At 45.4% G+C, this 25299-nt stretch overlaps 1 protein-coding gene across 4 annotated transcripts; it reads left to right on the top strand.

The window, feature by feature from the left end:
- The first annotated feature begins 1294 nt into the window (after positions 1-1294).
- PCMTD2 (protein-L-isoaspartate (D-aspartate) O-methyltransferase domain containing 2) lies at positions 1295-22141 on the top strand. 4 transcript variants are annotated; one of them, XM_009215695.4, is made up of 6 exons: positions 1295-1322; positions 6452-6782; positions 10875-10977; positions 11754-11925; positions 14757-14880; positions 19314-22141. In XM_009215695.4, exons 2-6 carry the CDS (start codon positions 6476-6478, stop codon positions 19691-19693), a joined length of 1086 nt encoding a protein of 361 aa, XP_009213959.1. In that variant the 5' UTR covers positions 1295-1322; positions 6452-6475; the 3' UTR covers positions 19694-22141. The 4 variants fall into 4 exon arrangements, with proteins under 4 accessions (XP_009213959.1, XP_003904505.1, XP_009213961.1 ...); XM_003904456.4 differs by lacking the exon at positions 1295-1322 and adding an exon at positions 1877-2043; XM_009215697.3 differs by lacking the exon at positions 1295-1322 and adding an exon at positions 1928-2106.
- Positions 22142-25299: the final 3158 nt, after the last annotated feature.

The raw sequence follows: 25299 nt of genomic DNA, 5'->3' as shown, positions 1-25299 counted from the left end.
AAGCATGACAAGATAATGAAGGAACTCTTAACAGGACCCTTTTAGGATTAAACAAATTGTATTAGGGATCTGAAGAAACTCCCCAGGCCTCCACAAATAAGTGTATGGGGGTCTAAAGGAACTGCCCATACCATTATGATTTAGCAGGAGATAAGATAAGGGTAATCACCCCGGCACCTGGACCCATTTAGATTAAGTAAACTTACTGAGGCTCCAGGAGAGGGTCTTCAGGACTTAGATCTTAGTTATAGATTAGAAGAAGTTAATCACTATGTCTTTAGATGAATGCACACGTACACGTAGACATACAGCTTAGAAGGTATACAAGCTTCAGAAAACTTTGTAATTTTGAGTTGGTGTGGTGATAATTTCCAGGCCTTCTCCTTGTAACCGGTCAAGGAAATAAAACCTCCCTTACTCCCCAGCTTACCTGCATCTTGTTATTGGGCCAGGAGAAGTAGCGCCCGACCGTCAGTTGGTTCCAGGAACAAAGGGAGTGTCTGAAGACAGCAGTGATGTGATCACACTGTTTTAGGAGGACCACTCGCCAGAGCCCAGGGGAGTGGTGGGAGGGGTGGGGAGAGGTGAGGGGAGCTGGGGCAGGGCAAGGAGGGATGTATGGAGGACATGTCCCCTGGCAGTAGGAAGAGGGTCAAGGATGACTCCAGGGCTTCTGTAATTTGAAACATAAAGCTCTCAGGTGGAAGGACACTACTGAGAGCCCCATGAAGGTCATGAGGTAGTGGGCCATCTCAGGTCCATGGATCCAGGACCATGGATCAACAAGAGAAGTGAGGTCTCCCTGGGACCACATAACGTGTTGAAGGCACCGGCCTTTGGTTTTCAAACTCTGCTCCTAAGTGGAGCTCCAGGGTCTGGGTAGGAATGCGGGGCAGGAGGGAGGCGGGGACGGGAGACCCAGGCCCACTCGTCCGCAGCAGCGACGCTGGCACTTGCTGCACATATGGGGTGGTTTGCATGGCTGTACTTGAAGAAAAGGTTCTGCAGCTAAAGCCCATCTGCAAAGCCCCACGCGAAGTTTGGGCAATGGGCTGTGTGAACCCTGAAAATGTGAGACTGGTCTCAGTTAATTTAGAAAGTTTATTTTGCCAAGGTTGAGGACGCGCCCGTGACACAGCCTCAGAAGGCCTGGCGACCTGTGCCCAACGTGGTCGGGGCACGGCTTGGTTTTATACATTTAGGGAGACATGATACATCAATCAATACATGTAAGAAGTACATTGCTTCGGTCTGGAAAGGCGGGACTTGAAGCAAAGGCAGGAAGACTCCAAGCGGGGAGGGAGCGTCCAGGTCACGGATAGGTGAGACACAAACCGTTACTCCTTTCCAAAGGAGGCAAATCAGATACACATCTGTCTCAGTGAGCAGAGAGAGGAGTGACTTTGAAGGGAATGGGAAGCAGGTTTGCCCTAAGCAGTTCCCTGCTGGAGTTTTCCTCAGTGATCTTGGGGGCCCAGGATATTTTCCTTTCACAGCTGATTTCACAAAGCCGGCTGGGTAGGAGGGCCCCAGGGCCGGGTGGCAGGGCGGGGCTCCCAGGGCGGCTGTGCTTGGTGCTGGGAGGCCGCCCGAGGGCAGCGCCGGCCCCGAGTCAGCCGCGCAGGGCACCCTGGAGATGCGAAACGCCCCCAGCCGTGGGTCAGCAAGGGCGTCTCAGGTGACCCTCAGGGAACGCTCCTCAGGCAGCCTGTGCGGGGTCCGTCCTGGCTGAGCACTGCGCGGACGGCGCGCCCACGAGACTCGGACCCGGCCTAGGGCTCAGCGGGGCGGGCGGACGCGGGCAGCCCACGGGAGTGGGGCCCTCCCTGCGTCGCCATCACCCCTTTAAGGTCCAGGCCCGCGGCGCATGCGCAGTCAGGCCGTTGTGCGCAGGCGCAGAGGCGGCGGCGGCGGCGGCGGCGGATGTTTACGGCGGCCCAGGTTGGAGCCGCGCTGCCGGCAGCGGACGCACGAGGGACGCGCCCGAGGAGCTGCAGGTCGCAGCCCAGGCGGTCCGAACCCGTCGGCCGGCCGAGCCTGGAGGTAGAGCCGCCGCCGCCGCCGCCGCCGTCCCCCCTCCTCGGTCCGGCCTGCGGCGAGCGGGCGGTGTGTCCCCTCGGCCCCTTCCCTCCTCCTCCCCCACCCCCGGCACCGCTGCGCCCGGAGCGCTCCTCTGGGGGCCTCGCTTCTCCCCACCTCGGGCACCCTCGCTTCCCTCCAGCGGCCCCCGGGGCGCCCCGCGTTTCTCCGAGCGCTCGCGGTTTCCCTTCGGTCTCTCCCGGTGCCCGTTGCTCACTCACACTCTTGGGTCTGGTTAGTCCAGACCTGCAGCTTGTCCTTGATTTCCCAAGTGGGCAACGTTTGCAATTCCAAGGCAAGCCAAGAACTAAGGTTTAGAACAAAGTCTACCTTGGACCCTTTCAGAAGATGACAATTTTTTTTAAAAAGTTGTTCCCCCCGCCCCGTGCCTTGGAGATAGTAAGAACTGGAGCAGAGCTCTGGGACTTCCCTTCACGCATCGAAAGAGATCTTTGTTAGTTGGAGGAAGAACTTGTCTGAGCTTCGTGCCTTTTGTTTTTGTGAGAGGGTTGTGTCTCCCAAATGAATGTTTGCTCCAGCGTTGCACCTCAAATAAGTCACCTAAATATCCACGCCCTCTTTATCCACCCCCTCTTTACTCGTGTGCCTAGATTAGTTTTCGTTTTTCTTCTCAAGGGAATGGCTAAGCAGCTCCGATGTGGGCATTTGATAGAATGTCATTCAAGAATGAGTAATGTTGAGGTGCCTATAAGCAACTCAGAAAGTGTTGTGGCCGTGCTTGGGGGAAATAGAGCCCTACACTCAGGTGATGAGAGGAGACCTCAGAGGTGATGGGTCCAGGGCCTTTCTCCCTGTCCCACCCCAGCTCGTACCTCCGGTGGAACTCGGCTGGGGTTGTCAAGAGCTCCTTTCATTCATAGCAACTTCATTTGTTAGAAAGCTTCTCTGTGTATTTAGTAGGCATTGTCTCCAGCATGTACCACTGGTCTGGCTTTTGTTAGGCCCATTAATAGTGTGCATGTGACAGCCTTTCAGGTACAAATGCTCCTCGACTTGTGATGGGGTCGCATCCCAGTAAACACGTCGTTAAACCTGAAGTCGAACCATCCTAAGTCGGAGACCATCTGTATTTGAAAAAAGTCCCTTTGCATTCCTTGTAAGAGTTCTGGTTTTCAAGGTGAGAAATCTGTGTGTTTGTTTGATCATTCTGCCCAAAGGAGATGTGGCTTTGGGTCCTTTTTCCCACTCATCTTCCACAATGAATTACTGTGTCCATATTACCCTTAAGAAGTGACATCCGGCCGGGCGCGGTGGCTCAAGCCTGTAATCCCAGCACTTTGGGAGGCCGAGACGGGCGGATCACGAGGTCAGGAGATCGAGACCATCCTGGCTAACAAGGTGAAACCCCGTCTCTACTAAAAAATACAAAAAACTAGCCGGGCGAAGTGGCGGGCGCCTGTGGTCCCAGCTACTCGGGAGGCTGAGGCAGGAGAATGGCGTAAACCCGGGAGGCGGAGCTTGCAGTGAGCTGAGATCCGGCCACCGCACTCCAGCCTGGGGGACAGAGCCAGACTCAGTCTCAAAAAAAAAAAAAAAAAAAAAAAAAAAAAAAAAAAAAAAAAAAGAAGTGACATCCATGTTGGAGTGTGGTCTTCTCCCAAAGCTCCATTACCATGCTTCATGCTTGTGTTGACACAGCCACAATCACAACCTCCTGAGGTGTCAGTTCTGAGACCCTCCCATGCCTGTCACCACCCAGCGAGTGTCCCTCATGTGCCCTGGCAGTTGGCATTGTAAGGAGCAGCCAGGTTGTCATGGACTGTTGCTAGTTACTACAGAGTAGTGAATTATAGTAAGGATTAATTACAGCAGATAATGTGCACAGTATCATCGAGTGCAGCATTCTAAAAATGATTCTACACTTTGAAAACTTGGATTTGACTAGATTGTAGAATCTAGGTGAAAATGATAGGATTTGGTTTGGCAAAGAGCTTAGTTGTCAGTGTTTTTGGTGACATCATGACTGATCACATCCACAGTCTGTTGTAAACAGCGATGGTTTCCAGCGTAAGGGAGTGTTAGATTACCAGACAAAGATGGTAATAAATGTCAGACCCCACAGCTATTCACATGGATCCTACCAGTGGCAATAGATATAGATAGGGTTGCCCCATAGTCAAAAGGTTACCGGTGTGTTGTGTGGTAAAGAACGTTGCCGTCTTGAGTATTTTTAAAAGCTGCATTGGTGTGGTATTAAAAACACAGGCCTGTTGCCATACAGTCCTGGGTTTGAATCCAGCCCCCTACTCACAAATTGGCTGACGTGATCATGAACAAATTAACTGGCCAGCTCCAATTTGCTCCTTAATGTTGTGAAGTGTAAATGAGGCCATGACTGGCAGGTGGTACCTGGAAAAGGGTGCTTGTTTTTACTAAAAAGCTGTCCAAACTTTCCAGTTAAGGACAGAGTTCAAAATAAGTAATAGTTACTTAATGGAAAATGAAACCTATCCAGCATACAGTTTGAGGTTGCCTTCTAAAGATGTGGCATTGAGACAGAATGTCAGAACATTATATACAGGCTTCTGGGTGAGGAGGTGGCTTTGACTGAGGAGAGTATGTGATTTCCAGCTCGTTTCCTAAATAGAACCTTAAGCATCCAAACACATGATTCTGCTTTTAACCACTGACCTAAATTTTAAGATGACTGTGCCAGGCTACGGGTGCAGCCTCAGAGCTAAGTGGCTTATCCAGGATTAAACTTGACCTCATTAGGACTTAATTCCATCTAAGTCAACTGGCTGTGGACCATAATCTAACAAGGGCTCTGAAACAATTCAAAAAATTCAAAAAGGGTGTGAAAATTTAATGACTGGACCATCCTATTGATTTGCAAAACCTAATATTCAGCTCTAAAATCTTGAGTATGAAGTTTGAGTATTCCACCATAAAAATAGAAGAGAATTTGTGTTAAGCCATAGCCTGCACCCTTTTTGTTCACTTGTAAGGAACTACGTGATTGTTTTCATTCCTGGGAAAACCTCTCCCACCGCTGTCGCCTGTTGTGTACGTGGGTGTGTATGAAATCTGCCCCCGGCCCCTCGCCACCCTGCAGTATTTCTTAACCATCCTCATTCTGCTGTTAGAAAACCAGAGGAATGTGAGGAGGAAAGCAAGTATAAACTTCATCATAATTATAACAGGTTGTTAAAAAGATTGTGTTCATTTCAGAAAATGTCTTCATGAGGTCTGGTGGTCTTTTCCCCCAACAATTTGTATCTGGTGTTTTGTAAAGCATTACCATTTTATGTGAAGTTAAAGCAGTTACTTTGAAAAAGTTACATGGGGTAAGTATAAAATTGGAAAGGATATTTTTGTAGTTTTAAGAAGAGTAAGACTTCTCCATATGGAAGAGTGTTTTCTTGTGAGTTAGATGAAGCTACACTGTATTTTAATAGTTAGGCTCAGAGGTGACACATTCTGCGCTTTTTCTTCTTGAAGGCAGCTTGGGAGAAGGTAAGACAAGTAGTTGTTATTTTTAAAGAGTTGGGAAAGCTGCATATCATGCAATTAAGAAGAGGCTGTAGGAAGTTCTGGTAGCAGCCCCTCCTACACTTAAACTTTAGCCAGGAAGTTGAATTTGCATTTGTTAGGAGAAGGTGTTTGTCACAGTGTGTTCAATTTGGGAAGAGTGTTTTCTTGCTTTTTTTGTCTAAAATTTGAACATCAAAATATCCAGATCAACAGGTCAAATGGATTGCTTGACTTGGGTGGGTATTTTTGTGTTATGTTGGGGATGTAGAGTTCCCAGATGTAATATAGGACACCACCTAAATTTTTTTTCTTTTTTATTTTCTCTTTTTTTTTTTTTGAGACAGAGAGAGTCTTGCTCTGTTGCCCAAGCTGGAGTGCAGTGGCACGAGCTGTGCTCACTGCAGCCTCTGCCTCCCGGGTTCAAGCTTTTCTCCTCTCTCAGCCTTGCAAGTAGCTGGGATTACAGGCATCCACTAGCACGCCTGGCTAATTTTTGTATTTTTAGTAGAGACGGGGTTTTACCATGTTGGCCAGGCTGTTCTCGAACTCCTGACCTCAGGTGATCCGCTCACCTCAGCCTCCCAAAGTGCTGGGATTACAGTCATGAGCCACCGCACCCGGCCTAAATTTGAATTTCAAATAAATCTCAAATAATTTTTAGTGGTGTTGTTTACCTGAATTTCCAATGGAACTGGGATTTTTTTTTTCCTTCTAAATCTAGCATCTCTGGGTGGGGCGGGGGATGAGGTGGGTGTTGACAAAAGATAGTCTATTATTTTCAGAATTCAGAATTCGAAAGTGGTATCTGTTTAGAACTTTTATTGTTCTGCTCTTACTTTTAACATAAACCACTCTTTTTTAAAATTTTTAATTATAGTATTGCCTAAGTGTAATCTTGAACATGGGCGGTGCTGTGAGTGCTGGTGAAGACAATGATGAGCTGATAGATAATTTGAAAGAAGCACAGTATATCCGGACTGAGCTGGTAGAGCAGGCTTTCCGAGCTATCGATCGTGCAGACTATTATCTTGAAGAATTTAAAGAAAATGCTTATAAAGACTTGGCATGGAAGCATGGAAACATTCACCTCTCAGCCCCATGCATCTATTCAGAGGTGATGGAAGCCTTAGATCTGCAGCCTGGACTCTCATTTCTGAACCTGGGCAGTGGCACTGGGTACCTGAGCTCCATGGTGGGCCTCATTCTAGGTAAGTGTGGAAGGAGAGTCTGAAAACTCATCTGTCTCAGGGAAGGAGGCGTCTCCTTTGACAGAAAATGTAGTCTGCTAATGGCCCGCCTGGGTCGAGACCCCAGCCTTCCCAGTAGTTATCTGACGTTGACATATCACTGGGTGGTGGATGGAGGGATGAGGGAGGAAGGCCTGCATGCATCTCATGGCCCCGGGTTCTCCAGGGGGACCTCTCCTGTTCTCTGTCCCCTCTGCCTGTACTGCCACAGCCTGTATGTACTGTGCACCTGTCCTCTGGACAGTGGAGGACAAAGACAGTTGTGTAAATCTTGACCCCGCTGTGATTTCTTGATTTAATTTTATCACTCAGTCTTCGTTGGCACTCCTTCTCTGAATCGATGGTAATTAACTTTAAAGTCCTTTCGGAGTACTTCTAAGCAGTTTTTTTTTTTTTTTTTTTTTTTTGACGGAATCGTGCTCCATCGCCTAGGCTGGAGTGCCGTGACACAAACACGGCCCACTACAGCCTTGACCTCCTGGGCTCTAGCAGTCTTCCTGAGTACCTGGGGCCACAGGCGTGCACCACCACACCTGGCTAATTTTTAAAACTTTTTTGTGGAGATGGGGTCTTGGCGTGCACCACCATGCCTGGCTAATTTTTAAATTTTTTTTAGAGACGGGGTCTCACCGTGTTTCCCAGGCTGGTCTCAAACTCCTGGGCGCCAGCTCTCCACCTTCCTCAGCCTCCCAAAGTGCTGGGATTACAGGCATGAGCCACCATGCCTGGCCAGATAACTAAGAAACAGATAACTAAGGAAAAACATCACTTGGTGCAAAATGCTACGGGGGGGCGGGGAAGGCATCTGTTTTTAACTCAGTAAGGTGGAAGAGTTTTGCCAGAGGCGTGGTAGGAGCTGATCTCTACTGTAAAACCTTGCTCTAAACAGGAAGCAGGGCCCGGCTGCTGAGGCATGCTGGCTAAGACACTGGATGAAACCAGTGCAGAGAAGCTGGAGTCTGTATTTTTTCTAAATCCTGTTAGAACTGACAGGATTTACGGATGGACTGTATATGGTTGTGAAAGAAACATCAAGAATGTGGCTTGACTTGGTGGTTCATGCCTGTAATCCCAGCCCTTTGGGAGGCCAAGGCTGGAGGATCGCTTGAACCCAGGAGTTTAAGACTACAGTGAGCTATGATTGCGCCACTACACTCCAGCCTGGGTGACAGAGCGGGACCTCGTCTCTAATTGAGTTTTGTGGATATGGAATGAGAATTTTGTTTTTTTTTCCTAAGTCTGTATAAATTGGAATTTGGTGAAGTTTTGAGACCGATTATTTTGACTTTAGGCTATAGATTGCTACCTTCAGGTGTAAAAATGTGTAGATTTTTATAATGCTTTTTGACTTTAACTTCTCTTCGATTGAAACTGTTGTGATCCTTGTGCTTTGAGAAGAGAACACGGTGCCCAGGTTATTTATCATTTTTGAATTTGGGAATTGTGATTTCCTCCAATGTAGCTGAAAAATTGGAGCTATAGCTAAGGTAGAACCTTGGGGAGAAATAGGTGCTCTAGCTGACTAGATTAGAAATGCTGTTGAAAAGAGCCAAAATGCTTAGGAAAAGATGACTTAAAGTAAGCCTGAAATGGCCAGGCGTGGTGGCTCACGCCTGTAATATCAGCACTTTGGGAGGCTGAGGCAGGCAGATCGCTTGAGGTCGAGTTTGAGACCAACCTGGCCAACATGGTGAAACCCGATCTCTACCAAAAGTATAAAAAATTAGCTGGGTGTGGTGGTGCGCACCTATAATCCCACTAACCAGGAGGCTGAGGCTGGAGAATCACTTGAACCTGGGAGGCGGAGGTCACAGTGAGGTTACAGAGATCGCGCCACTGCACCCCAGCCTGGGTAAAAGAGCGAGACTCCATCTCAAAAAGAAAAAAGGAAAGTAAGCCTGAAATGGCCTTGCTGTACTTGACATCCCCTAGAAGTTATAAGAAAAGGCCTTCCAACTTGATATTGTTGCTTGTCTTTTCTGAATCCCCTGTTTACTGGGAATTTCGTTGGATTTTGGGAGAAGAGAGGTCTGAAGGAAGGCAGGCCTGTTTTCTGCTGTAATGGATGTGACATGCTGCTTTGATGCAGTTGGAGGAAGTGACTTCAGGGTTTGCTGTCATGGATGCATGTCTTGGCTGCGTCTCCAGATGCTGCAGCTTATTCAACCTTCACAGCACTTTGTGCAAAGCACTCCAGAGTGAAAGCTCATTGGCTTCCCAGTGCCTGTGAATGTGGGTCTCTCATCTGACAGATTTCTTTACTATGACCCTTCATTGCCTTTCACGTAGTCTGAGCTGCATTCTAGGTCAGCCATGTTCCTGTGCTTGCTCTGTGGCCTCCTCTGCCCTTTGCTCAGGGCTGTCCTTACCTTCGTTTGTCATCAACCAGGGGAGAATACAGTAGATACTAAGAGATGTTGACTCATAAGTCACCTACCTGAAAAAATGCTGTGTGATTAGGAAGCAGGGCATAGCTGGGAGTGACTCTGCCAGGGGAGGCCTTGCAGGTCTGGCTTCAGTGCCATGTTCCAGTGCTGTGTTCCAGGTGCCGTGTTCCTGACACCCCCCAGCCACCCTGTGTCCTCCTTCCTCTGCTAGTCATCTTTTTGTTAAGCAGGTGGGTTGAGATATTTGTGTCACTACTGTTTGGTGTTAAGCTTCTTGGGAATAGGACACATATCTCATATCTGTTATTAGAATTAACTGCTTATTAAGTGCTTGATAGTGAAGGTGAGGGGTCAGTGAAAATAAGATGAGTAGGAAAAATCAAGCAGCTATTTTTGGTCTCTGGCACAGTGGCAGAGTCGGGAATTGAAGTCGGGGAGTTGTCAGAAGGTCTTGACATTCGGAGTAATTCAGGATTTCATGTTGTAAATAGTGAAAAGTTGAACTCTCAGGTAGGGTGTATTCTGATGAGGTAATGTTTTAGCAGCAGCTCTGTGTGTGAAATCTGTTGAGAGGGAAGAGCAGCAGGTACAGTTGTCCAAATGGGGGCCAGGGAAGCCTTTTCCTGGGCTGGTAACTCTTGTCCTAGGAGGGCCCGCATGGTGCAAAGGTGTGGGAGGCACAGAAGGTTGCTCGTTTCTCAGCATTTCTGTGAGATTGTAGGGTCCAGTGCTGCATGATCACTGTGGTAGATGCGTCTACTAAGTAAAGTCCTACGTGCCCTATTGATTTTTACATGTAGACTTAAAAAGTTGACGTGTAACTTACCATGTAAATGAACAAGTGTGAAGTGTGAATTCTGATGGACTTTTACATGTGCATCCACCTCCATATAAACTCTACCCGGAGCATGATACAGAGTAGAAGCAGCACCCCAGAAGGCTCCCATGCCCCTCCTCCTTCTAGAAAGGTCCCCAATGTTGCACCTTCCAGAACGGTGGTGACGGTTTTGCCTTTGTCAGTATAGATGAATTTTGCCTGATTTTTACCTTCGTGTAAGTGGATTCCCATAACAGAGAGACTCATACTGAGTGTCAGTACTGTGTTCTCAGTTAACGTAGGGGCAGTTTTATATGGAAGGAGGGCTTTCATCATTAAGTGGACTTGTAACATTTCTCAGTTTTATTTCAAATTACTGATAAATATCCTTTGATATAAAAAATGTTTCATTGTGACTTGGAAGCATAGTTTTATCTTAATGATGATGATTGAACCCTGTTTTGTGAATATTATAATGCACACGTCTGAGTGTTTTGGGAAACTTTTCAGGGAAAGCAGAATTGTCTTAAATGTTACCTCTGGACAAACAGGTGAGGCCTGTGTCAGTTGCACTTGCAAATACATGTTTCTTCTGTAGTTCATTAGTAAGACTTGAACACTTGGTTTGTTTCAATGTTCAAAGATTCTTTAAAAGTTTGAGAGCAGAGAAGCCCAGGCCCCAAGTATTTATGATGTGGTGAGCCGTGATAATGTGATGAGACTTCAAAACTTGGTGAGTGTCTGCAGTTGCGGATGCTAAATCAGATGCGTCACAGTTGGTAGAAGTAAACAAATGAGCAGGAGCTCTTGCTCTGGTTCTACATGTTTTCTTATTCTTAAACGTTTTAGGTCCTTTTGGCGTGAACCATGGGGTGGAACTTCACTCAGATGTGATAGAATATGCAAAGCAGAAACTGGACTTCTTCATCAGAACAAGTGATAGTTTTGACAAGTAAGATGAAATACTATCCATTGGCTCAGATAATGTGAATTATAATTTTACCAAGTTTTGCTCAGATAGAAAGAAATCAGCTTATTAGTGTTCAAGTGGTAGCAAACGTAAATAAACTGTGGTAGGATGATCCTATGTGCCCGTCCTAAGTTTTAAAAAATATTCTGTGTTTTTGAGGATTTTAGGGTATTTCAAACTGTTACACCTACGTAAGGTAATTTCTGACCAATATAAGAATAGAAGAAAACAGAAAATGTTCATTTGCTCAGTATTCATGTTTCCTATTTAAGACAACTTTTTACCACCTAATTTTTCCTACAATGAAATTGTTGCATTTTTCTTTAAACAGTATATATAACTAGCTTTTGCCATTTTAAAATAAGACGTTAAAGTTCTTATTTTAGGGATTAAAATTTTTAGAAACACCAAGTGCAGTTTCACCACCCCCACATCTCACTCATTGTGTTAATAGATCTCACATAAGATGATAGGAAGATGACACAGACAACAGTGATTGGAGATTGTGTTAAATATGGATAATACGTTTGATACTCACTTTCATACTGTTTTGTTTGGCATTTCTAGAGTTCTCGTTATATAGTATAATTCTTTTTGGAAGTAATTCTTGGACGTTTGTAATTCTTTTCTTCCAGCTCCTTGCTCTGTAAACTGTGTTACATTGCGGTGGGATTTTAACCTGTGGTCAGCATAGGTTTACTGTATAGACTTGTTGCAATGTGATACCTTTAGTTGCAAGAAGCATTTTTTACTTCCAGGTTTGACTTCTGTGAACCTTCCTTTGTTACTGGGAACTGCTTGGAGATTTCTCCGGACTGTTCTCAGTATGACCGTGTATACTGCGGGGCTGGTGTGCAGAGAGAACATGAAGAATACATGAAGAATCTTCTCAAAGTGGGGGGGATCCTTGTCATGCCACTGGAGGAGAAGGTCAGATTCCCTTCGTAACTGACATTTTTGCACACTGTTTGCCAAGGTCTGTTCTGGGCAGTTTATGTATACTTACTCTTTTAACAATTTCCTGCATTTCATAAATGAGGAAACAGAGGCAGGGACAGGTGAGGGAGATGCCAGGTCATGCACATAGCCTAGGTGGGGCCAGAACCTGACTCAGGTGGGTACTTCAGAGCCTACACATGAAACCCTTTTTCTCCCCCTTCCTTCTCTCTCTCTTTCCTTTTCCTTGTTCTGTCCCTTCCTCCTCACCTCCCTCTTCCTTCCCCTTCTCCTTCCCCCCAGCTGTTCTGAGTTTTAATTCTAATTGTTAATCTGTTATAATTGTTCTGTTATTAGAATTATATATAACATTATTAGAGTAATTCTATTCTCATCATTAGTCTAATTGTTAAATGCCTTGATGTTATGCACTTTACAGGAATCCTTTACTTAGTGGGAGTCTTGTCCAAGTTTGCTATTTGGTCATGCATGTTTGTCTGTGTTACTGTGTTTCACTGTGAAAAATAGTTCATAATAAATGAACAGATTAATCAGACATGAATTGGTCACCAAGAAGAATGTCTCCCAGTCACAAAGAACTAGGAAAACACTAATAGTAAAAATTAGGAGGTTTTAATTGTTTCAATAAAAATTTGGAGATGAGGCCGGGCGCGGTGGCTCACGCCTGTAATCCCTGCACTTTGGGAGGCCGAGGCGGGCGGATCACGAGGTCAGGAGATCGAGACCATCCTGGCTAACACGGTGAAACCCCGTCTCTACTAAAACACAAAAAAAATTAGCCGGGCGCGGTGGCGGGCGCCTGTAGTCCCAGCTACTTGGGAGGCTGAGGCAGGAGAATGGCGCGGACCCGGGAGGCGGAGCTTGCAGTGAGCCGAGATCGTGCCACTGCACTCCAGCCTGGGCGACAGAGTGAAGACTCCGCCTCAAAAAAAAAAAAAAAAAAAAAAAAAATTTGGAGATGAGATCTTGCTCTGTCATTCAGGCTGGAGTACAGTGGCGTGATAATAGCTGACTATAACTTCAAACTCCTGGGCTGAAGTGACCTTCTGCCTCAGCATCCAAGTAGCTGGCACTGTAGGCACGTGCTGCCATGCCCAGCTAAATTTATTTAATTAAATTAATTAATTTATTTAATTACAGACAGAGTCTCACTCTGTTGCCCAGGCTGGAGTGCAGTGGTGCAATCTCGGCTCAGTGCAACCTCCGCCTCCTGGGTTGAAGCGATTATCCTGCCTCAGCCTCCTGAGTAGCTGGGATTACAGGTGCGCGCTGCCACACCCAGCTAATTTTTGCATTTTTAGTAGAGACAGGGTTTCACCATGTTGGTCAGGCTGGTCTCGGAGCGCCTGACCTCGTGATCGCCCGTGTCGGCCTCCCAAAGTGCTGGGATTACAGGTCTGAGCCGCTGCGCCTGGCCTAATTTTATTTTTTTAGTGACGGGCTCTCACTGTGTTGCCCAGGCTGATCACAAACTCCTGGCCTCAAGCAGTCGCCTCACTTCAGCCTCCAGAGTTGTTGGCATGAGCCATCACACCTGGCAGAATATTGTTTTAAATGTCTTTGCTTATACAAGTGAAATTACAGGTCTTTGTTGCTATACAAAAATGCATTGGATTTTTTATTGAAATTGTATCATCTCGATTAGTTTGAGGATTGTGGACATCTTTACAATGTTTCGTCTGCTTATGTAGAATATGAAATAGGGGTTTATAGTTTTATTTACGGTTTTATACATCATTTATTGATTATATGGAAATACTTGTTTTTCATTATAACGACATTCTTTTAAAAATGTTTAAAACATATGTTTTGCTGCTATATAAGAATGTTGATGTTTACTTAGTACATGGCTACTTAATCCTTTAAGTTATGAGATTTGTGACATAGAATCTTAGTTTTTAGAGGATTTACTGACTTAGATATTTTTAGAAAAGGCCAGCATGTAATCATAGCATGAAAGAACTGACCAAAAATAGTTTTGTGACCTGTGTAGGCCACTTGGAGACTGACCCAGCCACACAGAGCACACAGAGGGTCATGTCTGATTGTGTTCTCTGGTGCTCCGAATACTTGAATTCAAAAGAAATGTTTTGATGACCTACACTGGAGTATGTTAAGCCACCAGATTCCGGTGCTTTCGTGGGGGTGATGTCAGGGCAAGGCTCACTTAAACACTTCGGTGTTTGTCTCCAAAGCATGAGGATAATTGCCCAGGCATCCAAGATGACAAGTTTGCATTTAAAAAAGTAACAGGGATTCTATATAACAGTATCTGTGACTACAGTGCCTATCAGGAGTTACGCCCGCCGCCCCCTCCCCCCGCCGCCCCCTCCCCCCGCCGCCCCTCCCCCCGCCGCCCCCTCCCCCCGCCCCCAGTAACAACAGGTCAGGATTCAGTTGGTTATTAACATATCTTTAATTACTTTATACTTTAGAACAGACCCCCTTTTCACCCTCAATGTTGACTTTTTTGGAGAGTGCTAGAGCATTGTCTTAGAAGAATCCTCACATTCTCTATGTGATTGTTTCCTCTTGCTCTCCTGTAACTAGTTTCTCTATAATATATAATTTCTGTAAACAGAAGTTAGGCCTAGGGCCTGAATATATTCAGGTTAAGCATTTTTGCAGGAATATTCATAAGACAGATGTACTTCATGGCACATCACATTAGGGGTCCGTATGTCAAGATATTTCATTTTATTGTAAGCGTATCTATGTATTTTTGTAGTATGTATAGGAATGATTAAATATGAGCTATTTAGTAGCCAAATCTTTTGAATATTCTCATTTTGTCTCTGGGATAGTTGACTAAGATAACACGCACGGGTCCTTCAGCTTGGGAAACCAAAAAGATTCTTGCTGTTTCTTTTGCTCCTCTGATCCAGCCCTGCCATTCAGAGTCAGGAAAATCAAGACTTGTCCAGTTACGTAAGTATACCAGTCTTTACTTATTTTATCTTTTAGATCTTTTTCGTCTGGTTAGATTTTAAAAGGAAACAAAGCTTACAAAGAACCTTTTGATATTAAAAAGCACCACTCCCATGCTGAAACTAAAATTCTACAAGCAATTTCAGGCATTAAAAAAGTTATAATCTATTTTTAGCCTATTTCAGGTTATTTTAGCTGTCTTTTAAATCTACAAAGAGCTGTTGCTGGTCACGCCACTGAAAGCGTAGGACGCACATAAAAGGGAGCTCATTTTGCCACGTGGGAGACTGAGCCTCTTTGCCGCTTCCGCTGGGTGAGGTCTTCAGAGAGAGCCATCGAGAGGGCTCCTGCAGAGTCATGGGGCATCTGTTCCCCAGGGCACCAAGCGCCTGCTGCCTCATGAGTAGACGAGGGCAGAGAACACATTCCGGCTAATCTGCTGGGGTGGATAGGAGACTTTCCGTGGAACCTTACACAGCCGAGCCTTTGTGTTTCACTAGTTCAGGATGCAAACTGAGCAAGGAACTGATACCAGGGCCAGCACGATAGCAAAACCTCCTGATGTTTTAAAATTTAAACAACTCACACAGAAACGAGAGTTCCAATTGATTTTATTTAAAATAAAACTATCAGGATGCTCTCTGATCATTTAGAAGATTTGGAAAATGCAAATTTTAGGAAGGGAAATGCAAATAATAGGAAGGAAAAAGTTTTGCATAGTCCCACCACTCAGAGACAATACATTTTGGCAAATCTCTTCCAGAAAAGTTTTTTGGTTTATTAGGAATCATCTATTAAATGATTACACTTTGCTTTGGTCTCTACTAAGTACAGGTTCTAAGAAATAGACACGGTTCTTGAAATTTGATAATGAGCAACAATAGGACATGCAAAACGGTTGGAGTAATTAGGGAAGGTTTGGCAGAGGATGATGTTTGTGCTCGGCCTTCAAGGGCAAAAAGCAATTCCCTAAAGAGGAGAAAGTGGAGAAAAGTGCCAGCAATGGTAGGGCAGAAGTCAAAATGCATGTTCCCCGTATAGTCAGAGTTGGGACTGGTGGGAGAAACTACTGGTATGTAGGTTAGAATTGGGTTTATTACGTTGGCTGGGCAGAGCTATCAGATGCTTCAAGCAAAAGATCCTGGATAAGCCTGGTGGTCAGGTGGAGGGTGAATCTGTCAAATGCATGCTCTGAAAATCTCACCAGAATAACCTTTTTAAGTAAGTGCTGCTCTTGGCTGGGAGGTCACCAGCTTCCAGAGCCTTAACAGAGTTTGGGAAGGCAAGGGCATCTGTGGGGTATTTATGAGACTTTTTGAGGGTCTGGTTGAAAATGAGTCTTTCCCTGTGAGGGCTTCATCTGGCCTGATTAAGAATCATGACAATGTGGTGGGCAGTTTGGATGCTTGTTTTGCGGAGATGGTTTTGAAGAGAATGTTAGATAATCAATATTAATGTGATGCTTTGAGAGTTTCTGAAGTGACCCATTGGGTTATTTGCAACTTTTCTTTTCCTGGGCCAGAGTTTCCTAGACTAGTAAAGTCATGTTCGTGAAGACAGTGGAATAGAAAACTCTGTGAGTCTAGACATACGTGATACCGGATCATGTGAGTGTAGATGCGTGGTGTGGGGTGTGTAAGTTTAGACCTGCATGATATGGGGTCAGAGCGTAGACGTGCACAATGAGGGGTCATGAGTGTGGACATTTGCAGTGTGCAAATGCAGTCACGTGTGTGTGGGTGTGCGTGGTGTGGGGTCGTGTGAGTGTGGGCACGCATGGTGTGGGGTGATGAGAGTGCGAGAATGTACGGTGTGGGGTCGTGAGTGTGGGCGTGCATGGTGTGGGGTCATGGGTGCAGGCGTGCACGGTGCAGGGTTGTGTGAGTGGGCGTGCACGGTGTGGGGTCGTGACTTGAGGTGTGCACGGTGTGGGGTCATGACTTGAGGTGTGCACGGTGTGGGGTGTGAGTGCGGACATGCATGGTATTGGGTCATGTGAGTGTGGGCACACGATGTGGGGTTGTGAGTGTGGGCGTGTGCTGTGGGGTCATGAGTGCGGGCGTGCACGGTGTGAGGTGTGAGTGGGTACGCGTGATGTGGGGTCATGTAAGTGCGGGCATGCACGGCGTGGGGTCGTGTGAGTGCGGGCACGCGTGATGGGTGAGTGCAGGTGTGTGCGGTGTGGGGTAATGTTCATGCACGGTGTGGGGTCGTGTGAGTGCGGGTGTGTGCGGTGTGGGATGAGTTCGGGCGTGCACGGTGGGGTTCATGTGAGTGCGGGCATGTGCGGTGTGGGGTCACATGAGTACGGAAATGCATGGTGTGGGATCACGTGAGTGTAGATATGTGTGGTGTGGGGTAGATGGGTTAGCTTTCAGATTGAATGGACACAGGTCACATTGGAAGCAGGAACCAGTGGAAAGCTGTTGAAATTTTCCAGGCGAGATATAAAGATGAAAACTAAGAGACTGGCTTCTACAGTGGAGAAGATTGAATGATACATACAATGATACAGTCCTTCTGAGGAAGGACATGTGGGGTGTTCATTGTTTGTTGTAGACCTGGGTCTATGGGAGGCTCAGGATCCTGGTCAAGACTGGATTAGAACCTTGGGAGCTATTGGCTGGCCTCTGTTATTTAAAGCCACAGAATGGATGTAAAACCAAGGACTAGCAGTCATACCGAGAGGGGGAAATGGTGGAAATTGGAACCTTAGGGAGCATCACTGGGCTGGATGGAAGAGGAAGAGCCTGCAAGAGAAAAGAGCTGTGGAGGTCAGAGGGAGCAGCTGTGCCTTGGGCCAGGGTAGCAGTGAGCCACATTGCTTATCCCAAGCCGACACCTTGGCGATCTGGAGAGGCCAGAGCTGAAGGCTGGGACCCTGAGGGCCTCGGAAGAAGTTGTTTCAGCCTTTTGGGGCAACAGCTAGATCCTAGTGCTCTGGAAGTAATCTTTCTGGATGTGAGATGATGAAGGAAGGATGGCTGTACTTGAGGAGGGAGCTGGGTCACAGATGGGGCAAGAGGCATGATCGTGTTGTTTGGTGAGGAGACAGGATTGAAGACAAAGGAAGTGCCAGAGCCTGTCCTGGAGAAAGGAGAAGGGACCTCTTGTCCGTGGAGTCAGAAAAACAGGAAAGGTTGAAGGGAGAAGGTGCTACTTACTGCCAAGGACCTGGGACACAAGCCTGTTTGAGGGTTTCCGAAGAGCAGTGGAGAGATTCTCTGCAGGCCTTTCTGATTTGGGTGATAAATGTGTGCAACACAAGAGCTCTCCCTGTAGTGCAGACTGTTGTTCTTTGGAGAAGTGGAGCACTGGAGGGGAAAAGTGGTGCTGATTTACTTTGATTAATGATATATAATTAATACTAAACTATAAGTTTAATGTAATTTTCCCTTTGAGAAATATTGCCTGCATGAAATTGTGAGCTTTAATTGTCAAATGTTCTTTCTCCTTGGTGTGCTTTAGAGTTTTTGCTTTTTCTGAAAAATGTTTGGATTTGCATTTCTGTACTTTAATAAAAATGGAACAAATATTCAATGTGTGAATAACTATGAAAATATTAGTAGATAAAAGAATATTAGGCTGGGCACGGTGGCTCACGCCTGTAATCTCAGCACTTTGGGAGGCTGAGGCGGGTGGATCACTTGATGTCAGGAGTTCAAGACCGGCCTGACCAACATGGTGAAACCTCGCCTCTACTAAAAATACAAAAATTAGCTGGGCATGGTGGCACGTGCCTGTAGTCCCAGCTACTGGGGAGGTTGAGGCGGGAGGATCACTTGAACCCAGGAGACGGAGGTTGCAGCGAGTGGAGATCACACCCTTGCACCCCAGCCTGGGTGACAGAGTAAGACTCTGTCTCAAAAACAAGAATGTTGGAGACATATTCACTCTATTACTAGTAGGTGGGTATTAATACACACGTGAACGCGCAGACAATGGAATAATGAAACTAGGCTGTTGGAGACGTATTCACTCTATTACTAGTAGGTGGGTATTAATACACACGTGAATGTGCAGACAATAGAATAATGAAACTAGGCTGTTGGAGACGTATTCACTCTCTTACTAGTAGGTGGGTATTAATACACACATGAACGCGCAGACAATGGAATAATGAAACTAGGCTGTCAGGAAAACAAACTGTAACCCAGGTGTTGGTTCCACCACTGATTAATGTAGCCAAGCAGTATTGCTTCCTTTCCCTTTCAAAGTTAAGAACTGATGCATTTGAAAATGTCTTTTGAAAAGTACCATATGATTGTAAATCAGAGCACTAATTGACATTTGCTTAGCCTGCTCTCATATTCTTTCAACATATTCATAAATTTGCAAGTTAATTCAAATGAAGTTACGGGTCTTAGATGTGTAGGCATTGTGGTCGTGTTGCTCAGATGAGTTTGACTGTGTCTCATTCTTTTGTGCCGCAGCACCAGTGGCAGTTCGCAGCCTCCAGGACTTGGCTCGCATTGCCATCCGGGGCACCATTAAAAAGGTTATTCATCAGGAAACTGTGAGCAAAAACGGAAACGGACTAAAGAACACCCCCAGGTTTAAACGAAGGAGAGTTCGCCGCCGTCGAATGGAAACGATTGTCTTTTTGGACAAAGAAGTCTTTGCCAGTCGGATTTCCAACCCCTCAGATGACAACAGCTGTGAAGACTTGGAAGAGGAACGGAGGGAAGAAGAAGAGAAGACCCCGCCTGAAACAAAGCCAGACCCCCCAGTGAACTTCCTACGCCAGAAGGTCCTGAGCCTCCCTCTGCCAGATCCCCTGAAATACTACTTGCTTTATTACAGAGAAAAATAAGTCTCCTGTTTGAAAGGGGGAAATGAGGAAGAGCAGATTGCTGAGTCTGAAGTTTGTGCTGCCTACGTGCTGTTGAACCTGGAGGCAGACATTGCGGGGAAGGGAACTGCTGGGCTCATCCACATCATGGTTTTCTTCTTCTAGTTCCTGATTGGCCTCTAAAATTGTATTCAGTTGTATGATTTCTTTACGTAATTCCACAAGACCTTCATTGCATAGAAGATTGTTTTCCCAAAGTGGAGAGAATCTTCATAGAGAAAAAGAGAAGGCTGTTTCTTTTTCGGCTCTGATGAAACACTAAAGTGTGTGTAAGAGAGACTGTTTGACGACCGTCCCTCATACAACATGCACGTTACTCCCTAAAGATGAAAACCGAAGTGGAAACTAACCTGTGTTGCTTATAAAGTGTGAAAGCACAAGCTTATAAATGTATGAAATCTTTTCTGGGTGTGACGCACCTGCATCCAAGTTTGAATTTTTATGATACGTGCCACTTAGTTACTGGCACTGAGTATCACTGAATTTCTTAGTTTTCTAGTGGGGAAACATTATTGAGAAGCCCTCCCTTATTTTAAGTAAGTTAATTAAATCTTATGTGAGTTGTCAGTTGAAATTTTTCAAAGGAAAAATTTTGATGGGGTGGAGGAATGAACTGCCAAATAATCTTTCTGGAATTCCGGGAGAATTCCAAAGAGGGTTTTTTTTTTTTTTAATGACATGTTTTGATACCTTTAAAAGAATATCCTGGAAAAGGAAGTGAATTTTTTTCTGTGTGTGAGCAATAAGCGAAGTTACATGTGCCGTAACCATAGGGATGATTCTGTACCCAGTTTTAAAGATCATCATGGTTTTCTAAGGTGTTGACACCCTCCATCCTCAGAGCAAGTAGAAAGTGTTAAATAGACTGGGACTCTAGGTAGAAAGGAATTAGACTGGGGACTCTATGATGGACAGCCTGTGCTTTTTGACTTCAGTTTGCTATTTTTCTGCGATCACATTAGAGTACTGATTCATAGATTCTATCTTTTATAATTCTGGAGAAAAAGAGATTTGTTAGTTTTGTAATTTTTTTGTAAGAGCAAATGTATGTATTTTAGTAGCTCCATTGATGAGAACAGTGTAACTCGCACTGACTTGTGGTATCAGCCTTCTCTGAGCCTTGTGTGTGGAGAGCTTTCTATCTTACCAAGTGGTAGGTCTAAAAGAACAGCAGCGTTTTTGGTAGTCACATAGCAAAATGATCAGAGTTACATTGCTTATTCCAAAACATTGATTCTTTTTAAAACATTTTTTTTTTTACCCAAAGAAAAGAATAATATAAATTATTAACAATAAACATAAATTCAGAGTGTCGATATAGGATTCGGTATCCAGAGTTTATTGTTAATCTTAATCCTCAGCTTCTTGGGAGTTGCTGGGCTTCAGTGTCTCTGTGGTTTTGCCATGTTAGCTAAGCTCTGGTTATTTTGGATCTTTTCTGCTTTTTTAAGTAACTGAGTCATTTTTACCACACAATCCAGTTTGCATGTATAGCTGGGAAACGTGTATTGCTCTAGATTGGCCAGTTTAAGTCATTTTAAAGAAAGTTAGTTCATAGTTGTTGCCTTTTAACTCATAGTCAAGCTTCATTCTTTCAAAGAGAAACATGTGATTTACATTTACTTGCTAATATTTTGTAGTTTGGAGATCCTTGTGGGCATTATTCTAACATGTAGACAGTTACTTGGAAATTTTTGGACATAATATTAAATGAGTGGTATCTGTGAAATTGGTTATATTAGGTGGCTTGACCAGGTTTTTTTCTATAATTGTATATGGACTGCATTTTTTAAAAAACCACATATGCCTTTATGCTAGATTGTAAAAAAAAAAATTGTATTACAATGCATAAGACATGTTTTTCCCTCATATGCTAGACTTTTCCTAGCATTTCGTATTTCTGTGTTGTCAGTGTGTGATTTTTAAACCAGAATTTGGTTTAAAAAAATATGGTTGTAATATATGTGAGAAATAGTTTGGTGTTTACCTTATGAAAATAAAGGATTGTAAGTAAGGTTTCCTGTACACCTTATAGCAGAATTCAATATAATATAATACACTACTTTCTGTTTTCAAACAGATAAATCATAATATAGTCTGTATTGTCTGTAAGATCTATCTCGTAAACCACATTCTTGACAACTCTTTACTTTTGAGTAGTTTGTATTTTAATATGTGACTTTTGTCTTGAAAAGTAGTATAGCCATAGACTTGTGCAAAACAAATTTCAAATTTATAGATATTAAGTTTGTAATGAAAGAATCAAGTGTGTATGTAAAAATACTTTTTACCAGTCTGGAACTTGGGAAAAATCCAAGGAATTTGCAACATAGATTTTAATGAGCTGGTAAACACAAATCATGTCAATAAAGGTAGTCAGGATATTTTATCCTTAGCATTGCTTCTGCATCCTGTGTGGGATTCCAATTCTTGAGTATGTTCTTTTCAAAATCTTAAGAACCTTTTTTCGTTATTAACATGTGTTTACTTTCAGCAAATATTTGTATTACTGCTTGATTCTGTGAAATTCACAGTAGATGTAGAGAAGGCATTATTTTTCATTAATAAATGTGAAATTGGAATGGACAAATGGAGAAGTGGCTAGCTCCAAGTACATAAGAGAATAGGGCCTTGAAGATTGCAGTTAATGTTTTTGGCGTAATTTTCCCACGTTCAACTTTTTAAGGGGCAGAAATTTTTTTTTCGTTTTCAGTTGTCTGTTCAGACCACAAATGTTATTTAATATCTTGAAATTCTGGGACCAATCTCCCAAAGAGCTTATATTTTCTTTTTTCTTTTCTTTTTTTTTTTTTTTGAGACGGAGTCTTGCGCAGTCGCCCAGGCTGGAGTGCAGTGGTGCGATCTCGGCTCACTGCAAGCTCCGTCTCCCGGGTTCTCGCCATTCTCCTGCCTCAGCCTCCCAAGTAGCTGGGACTACAGGCGCCGCCACCACGCCCGGCTAGTTTTTTTTTTGTTTGTTTTTTTAGTAGAAACGGGGTTTCACCGTGTCAGCCAGGATGGTCTCGATCTCCTGACCTCGTGATCCGTCCGTCTCGGCCTCCCAAAGTGCTGGGATTACAGGCATGAGCCACCGCGCCCGGCCATATTTTCTTTTTTATTGTATGTGCTTGTTGGGATGTGTTTTACATTCTGCCTTCTAATTTTTTATTTTGACAGTTATATATTTTAAGATAATTTCATGCTGTCTTTACTGATCTCTGAATTTTCCTTCCTGCTGTATTCGTCAGGGTTCTTCAGAGGGACAGGACTAATAGGATAGATATATATATGAAAGGGAGTTGATTAAGGAGTATTGACTCACAGGATCGCAAGGTGAAGTCCCACAGTAGGGCATCTGCAACCTGAGGAGCAAGGAAGCCAGTCCGAGTCCCAAAACCTGAAAAGTAGGGAAGCCGACAGTGCCGCCTTCAGTTTGTGACTGCAGGCCAAAGAGCCCCTTTCAAACCACTGGTGTAAATCCAAGAGTCCAAAAGCTGAAGAACTTGGAGTCCGAGGGCAGGAAGCAAAGCATGGGACAAAGATGGAGGCCAGAAGACTCAGCCAGTCTAGTCCTTCTGTGTTCGTCTGCCTGCTTTTATCGTAGCCGAGCTGGCAGCTGATTAGATGGTGCTCACCCGGATTGAGGGTGGGTCTACCTCTCCCAGTCCCCTGACTTGTTAATCTCCTTTGGCAACACCCTCACAGACACACCCAGGAATGATACTTTGCATCCTTCAAGCCAATCCAGTTGACACTCAGTATTAGCCATCACACCTGCATATACTGTTACTTTCAGTGGATGCAGTATCTTAGACTTTTTTGAGGATCCTAATTAGAATTTTTTAAAATTTTGCCTCATCAGAGGTGGGAATGTGGATTCTGGCCCTTCCTTGAACAGAGAAGGAAACGGCCAGAAAGGAAGGAATGTGGGGACTTACTCCCCTACAGGTGACTTAGCAGTTTGATCATATTGATCTTTCATTTCTTGCTGTGTCTCTTTTTTTTTTTTTAACTGAACTGTTGGAGACTCACGTTTGCCCGTCTGTAATTACAAACCAGGCTGGAGTAGGGACAGTCATTGGCTAACCTCATTGTGGGATGAGGAGAGCTGGTCTTCAAGCCAGGGGCCTGGACATGTGAAGGGTAATGGTCTCTTGGAATCAGTGAGCCGCCTTGATCCGTCCGCAGAAATCCCTTCCTTCTGGTTCCCTGCTGCTGCTGGGCATCAGGATGCTCTCCCGCCATTCGAGCTCCTTGCAGACCATCCTAACCCTAACCCTGCTGTGCCCCAGCTCCCTGTCAGATGCCCATCACCAGGGGCTCCACTTGCAACCTGACTCTGAACAACTGTGGACCTTGTGCTTATATCTTTTCCCTTCTTTTTCTCTTGGAGACAGAGATGTAAGCCATTACTCTACTATGTTGGAACCAGAATGTCCAAATTAGCACCTGAAGTTCTGCAAGGAAGAGGAAATAGCAGAAAGCAGGGGTAGAGTCATAGACCACATGATCAGGAAGTCCCTTTGATCTAGGAGGGCCCTGGGCAGCTGGGCACTGGGTGGTTAGGTGGTGGTTCTGGTGGTCAAGAGGGAGAACAGCATGAGCCCTGCCCCCAGGCCTGTTGTTCTGTGTCAGAGATAAGGGTTGTCTTAATGCCCCATATCCCCCACCTGGCCAGCTCCCACAGACTAAGAGGGCAGCAGCAGTGACTACTGTGCCTTGAGCCGCTAAGGTGGCGAGGGCCACCCGTCTGCCATCACAGGAAACACGCAGAGCCTGGGCCCATCCCAGCCCTTGCCGGTAGCCTTTCCTGGGACCAGCAGGGCCCAGGGACTGTGTGAGGAGGTGCCTGGGTGTTAGCTGGTCACAGCCAGAGGCACGGGCTACATGAGGACCTCCAGGGTGTGTTGTCCACTCATCCTCATCAGGTAACAGGGTCAGTCCTGAAAGTTCTAGAACCATGACTTAGCCAGTTGCATCATGTCCATTTTGGGGAAAATAAAATCTCTGGAGCTGAACCTTGGCTGGGACTGGACCACCCAAGAAGTGGCACCTATGCAATGGTTAGAGGTCCGGTCCAGATGGAGGCTGAAGGCTCCTCCTCACCCACTCCATTCGGCACCTGTGGGGAGGGGCCACTGCCCTCAGCATCCTCTGCCCACAGCACCGCCCCCACCCCAACACTTCCCCTTCTCCCCTTTCTGGCCTTATCCCTGGCCTCTCTGAGAAGAGGGACGTGATCCCACAGCCTGCCCTCACCTCCTTAAAGGTCCAGCCTGGGCCCAGTGGACACAGTTGAGGCACCATCTTGTGCCTCTTTCTGTGCCTTCCTGAGACACCTTTCTTAGACATTAAAGGGACATAATGGCTGTTCCAAAGTGTTGATAGCTGGAGGAGGAGCCAGGGGAGGTGTGAGGGGTGGGGTTTGGGCAGCCCTGGGTTTTCTGGGCTCCAGTGACAGCAGGATGCAGGCTTAGGGTCAGCTCTGGGTACAGTGAGGTAGAGACTCAGGGAACAGCTTCAGGGAGGCCACCCAGCCCCATCCCTTCTGGTCCACAGAGATCTGT

This window comes from Papio anubis, chromosome 16 (genome assembly GCF_008728515.1).
Source record: "Papio anubis isolate 15944 chromosome 16, Panubis1.0, whole genome shotgun sequence".
NCBI lineage: Eukaryota > Metazoa > Chordata > Mammalia > Primates > Cercopithecidae > Papio > Papio anubis.
The sequence above is the reverse complement of the archived record's forward strand: the minus strand, read 5'-3'. Positions and strand labels throughout refer to the sequence as shown.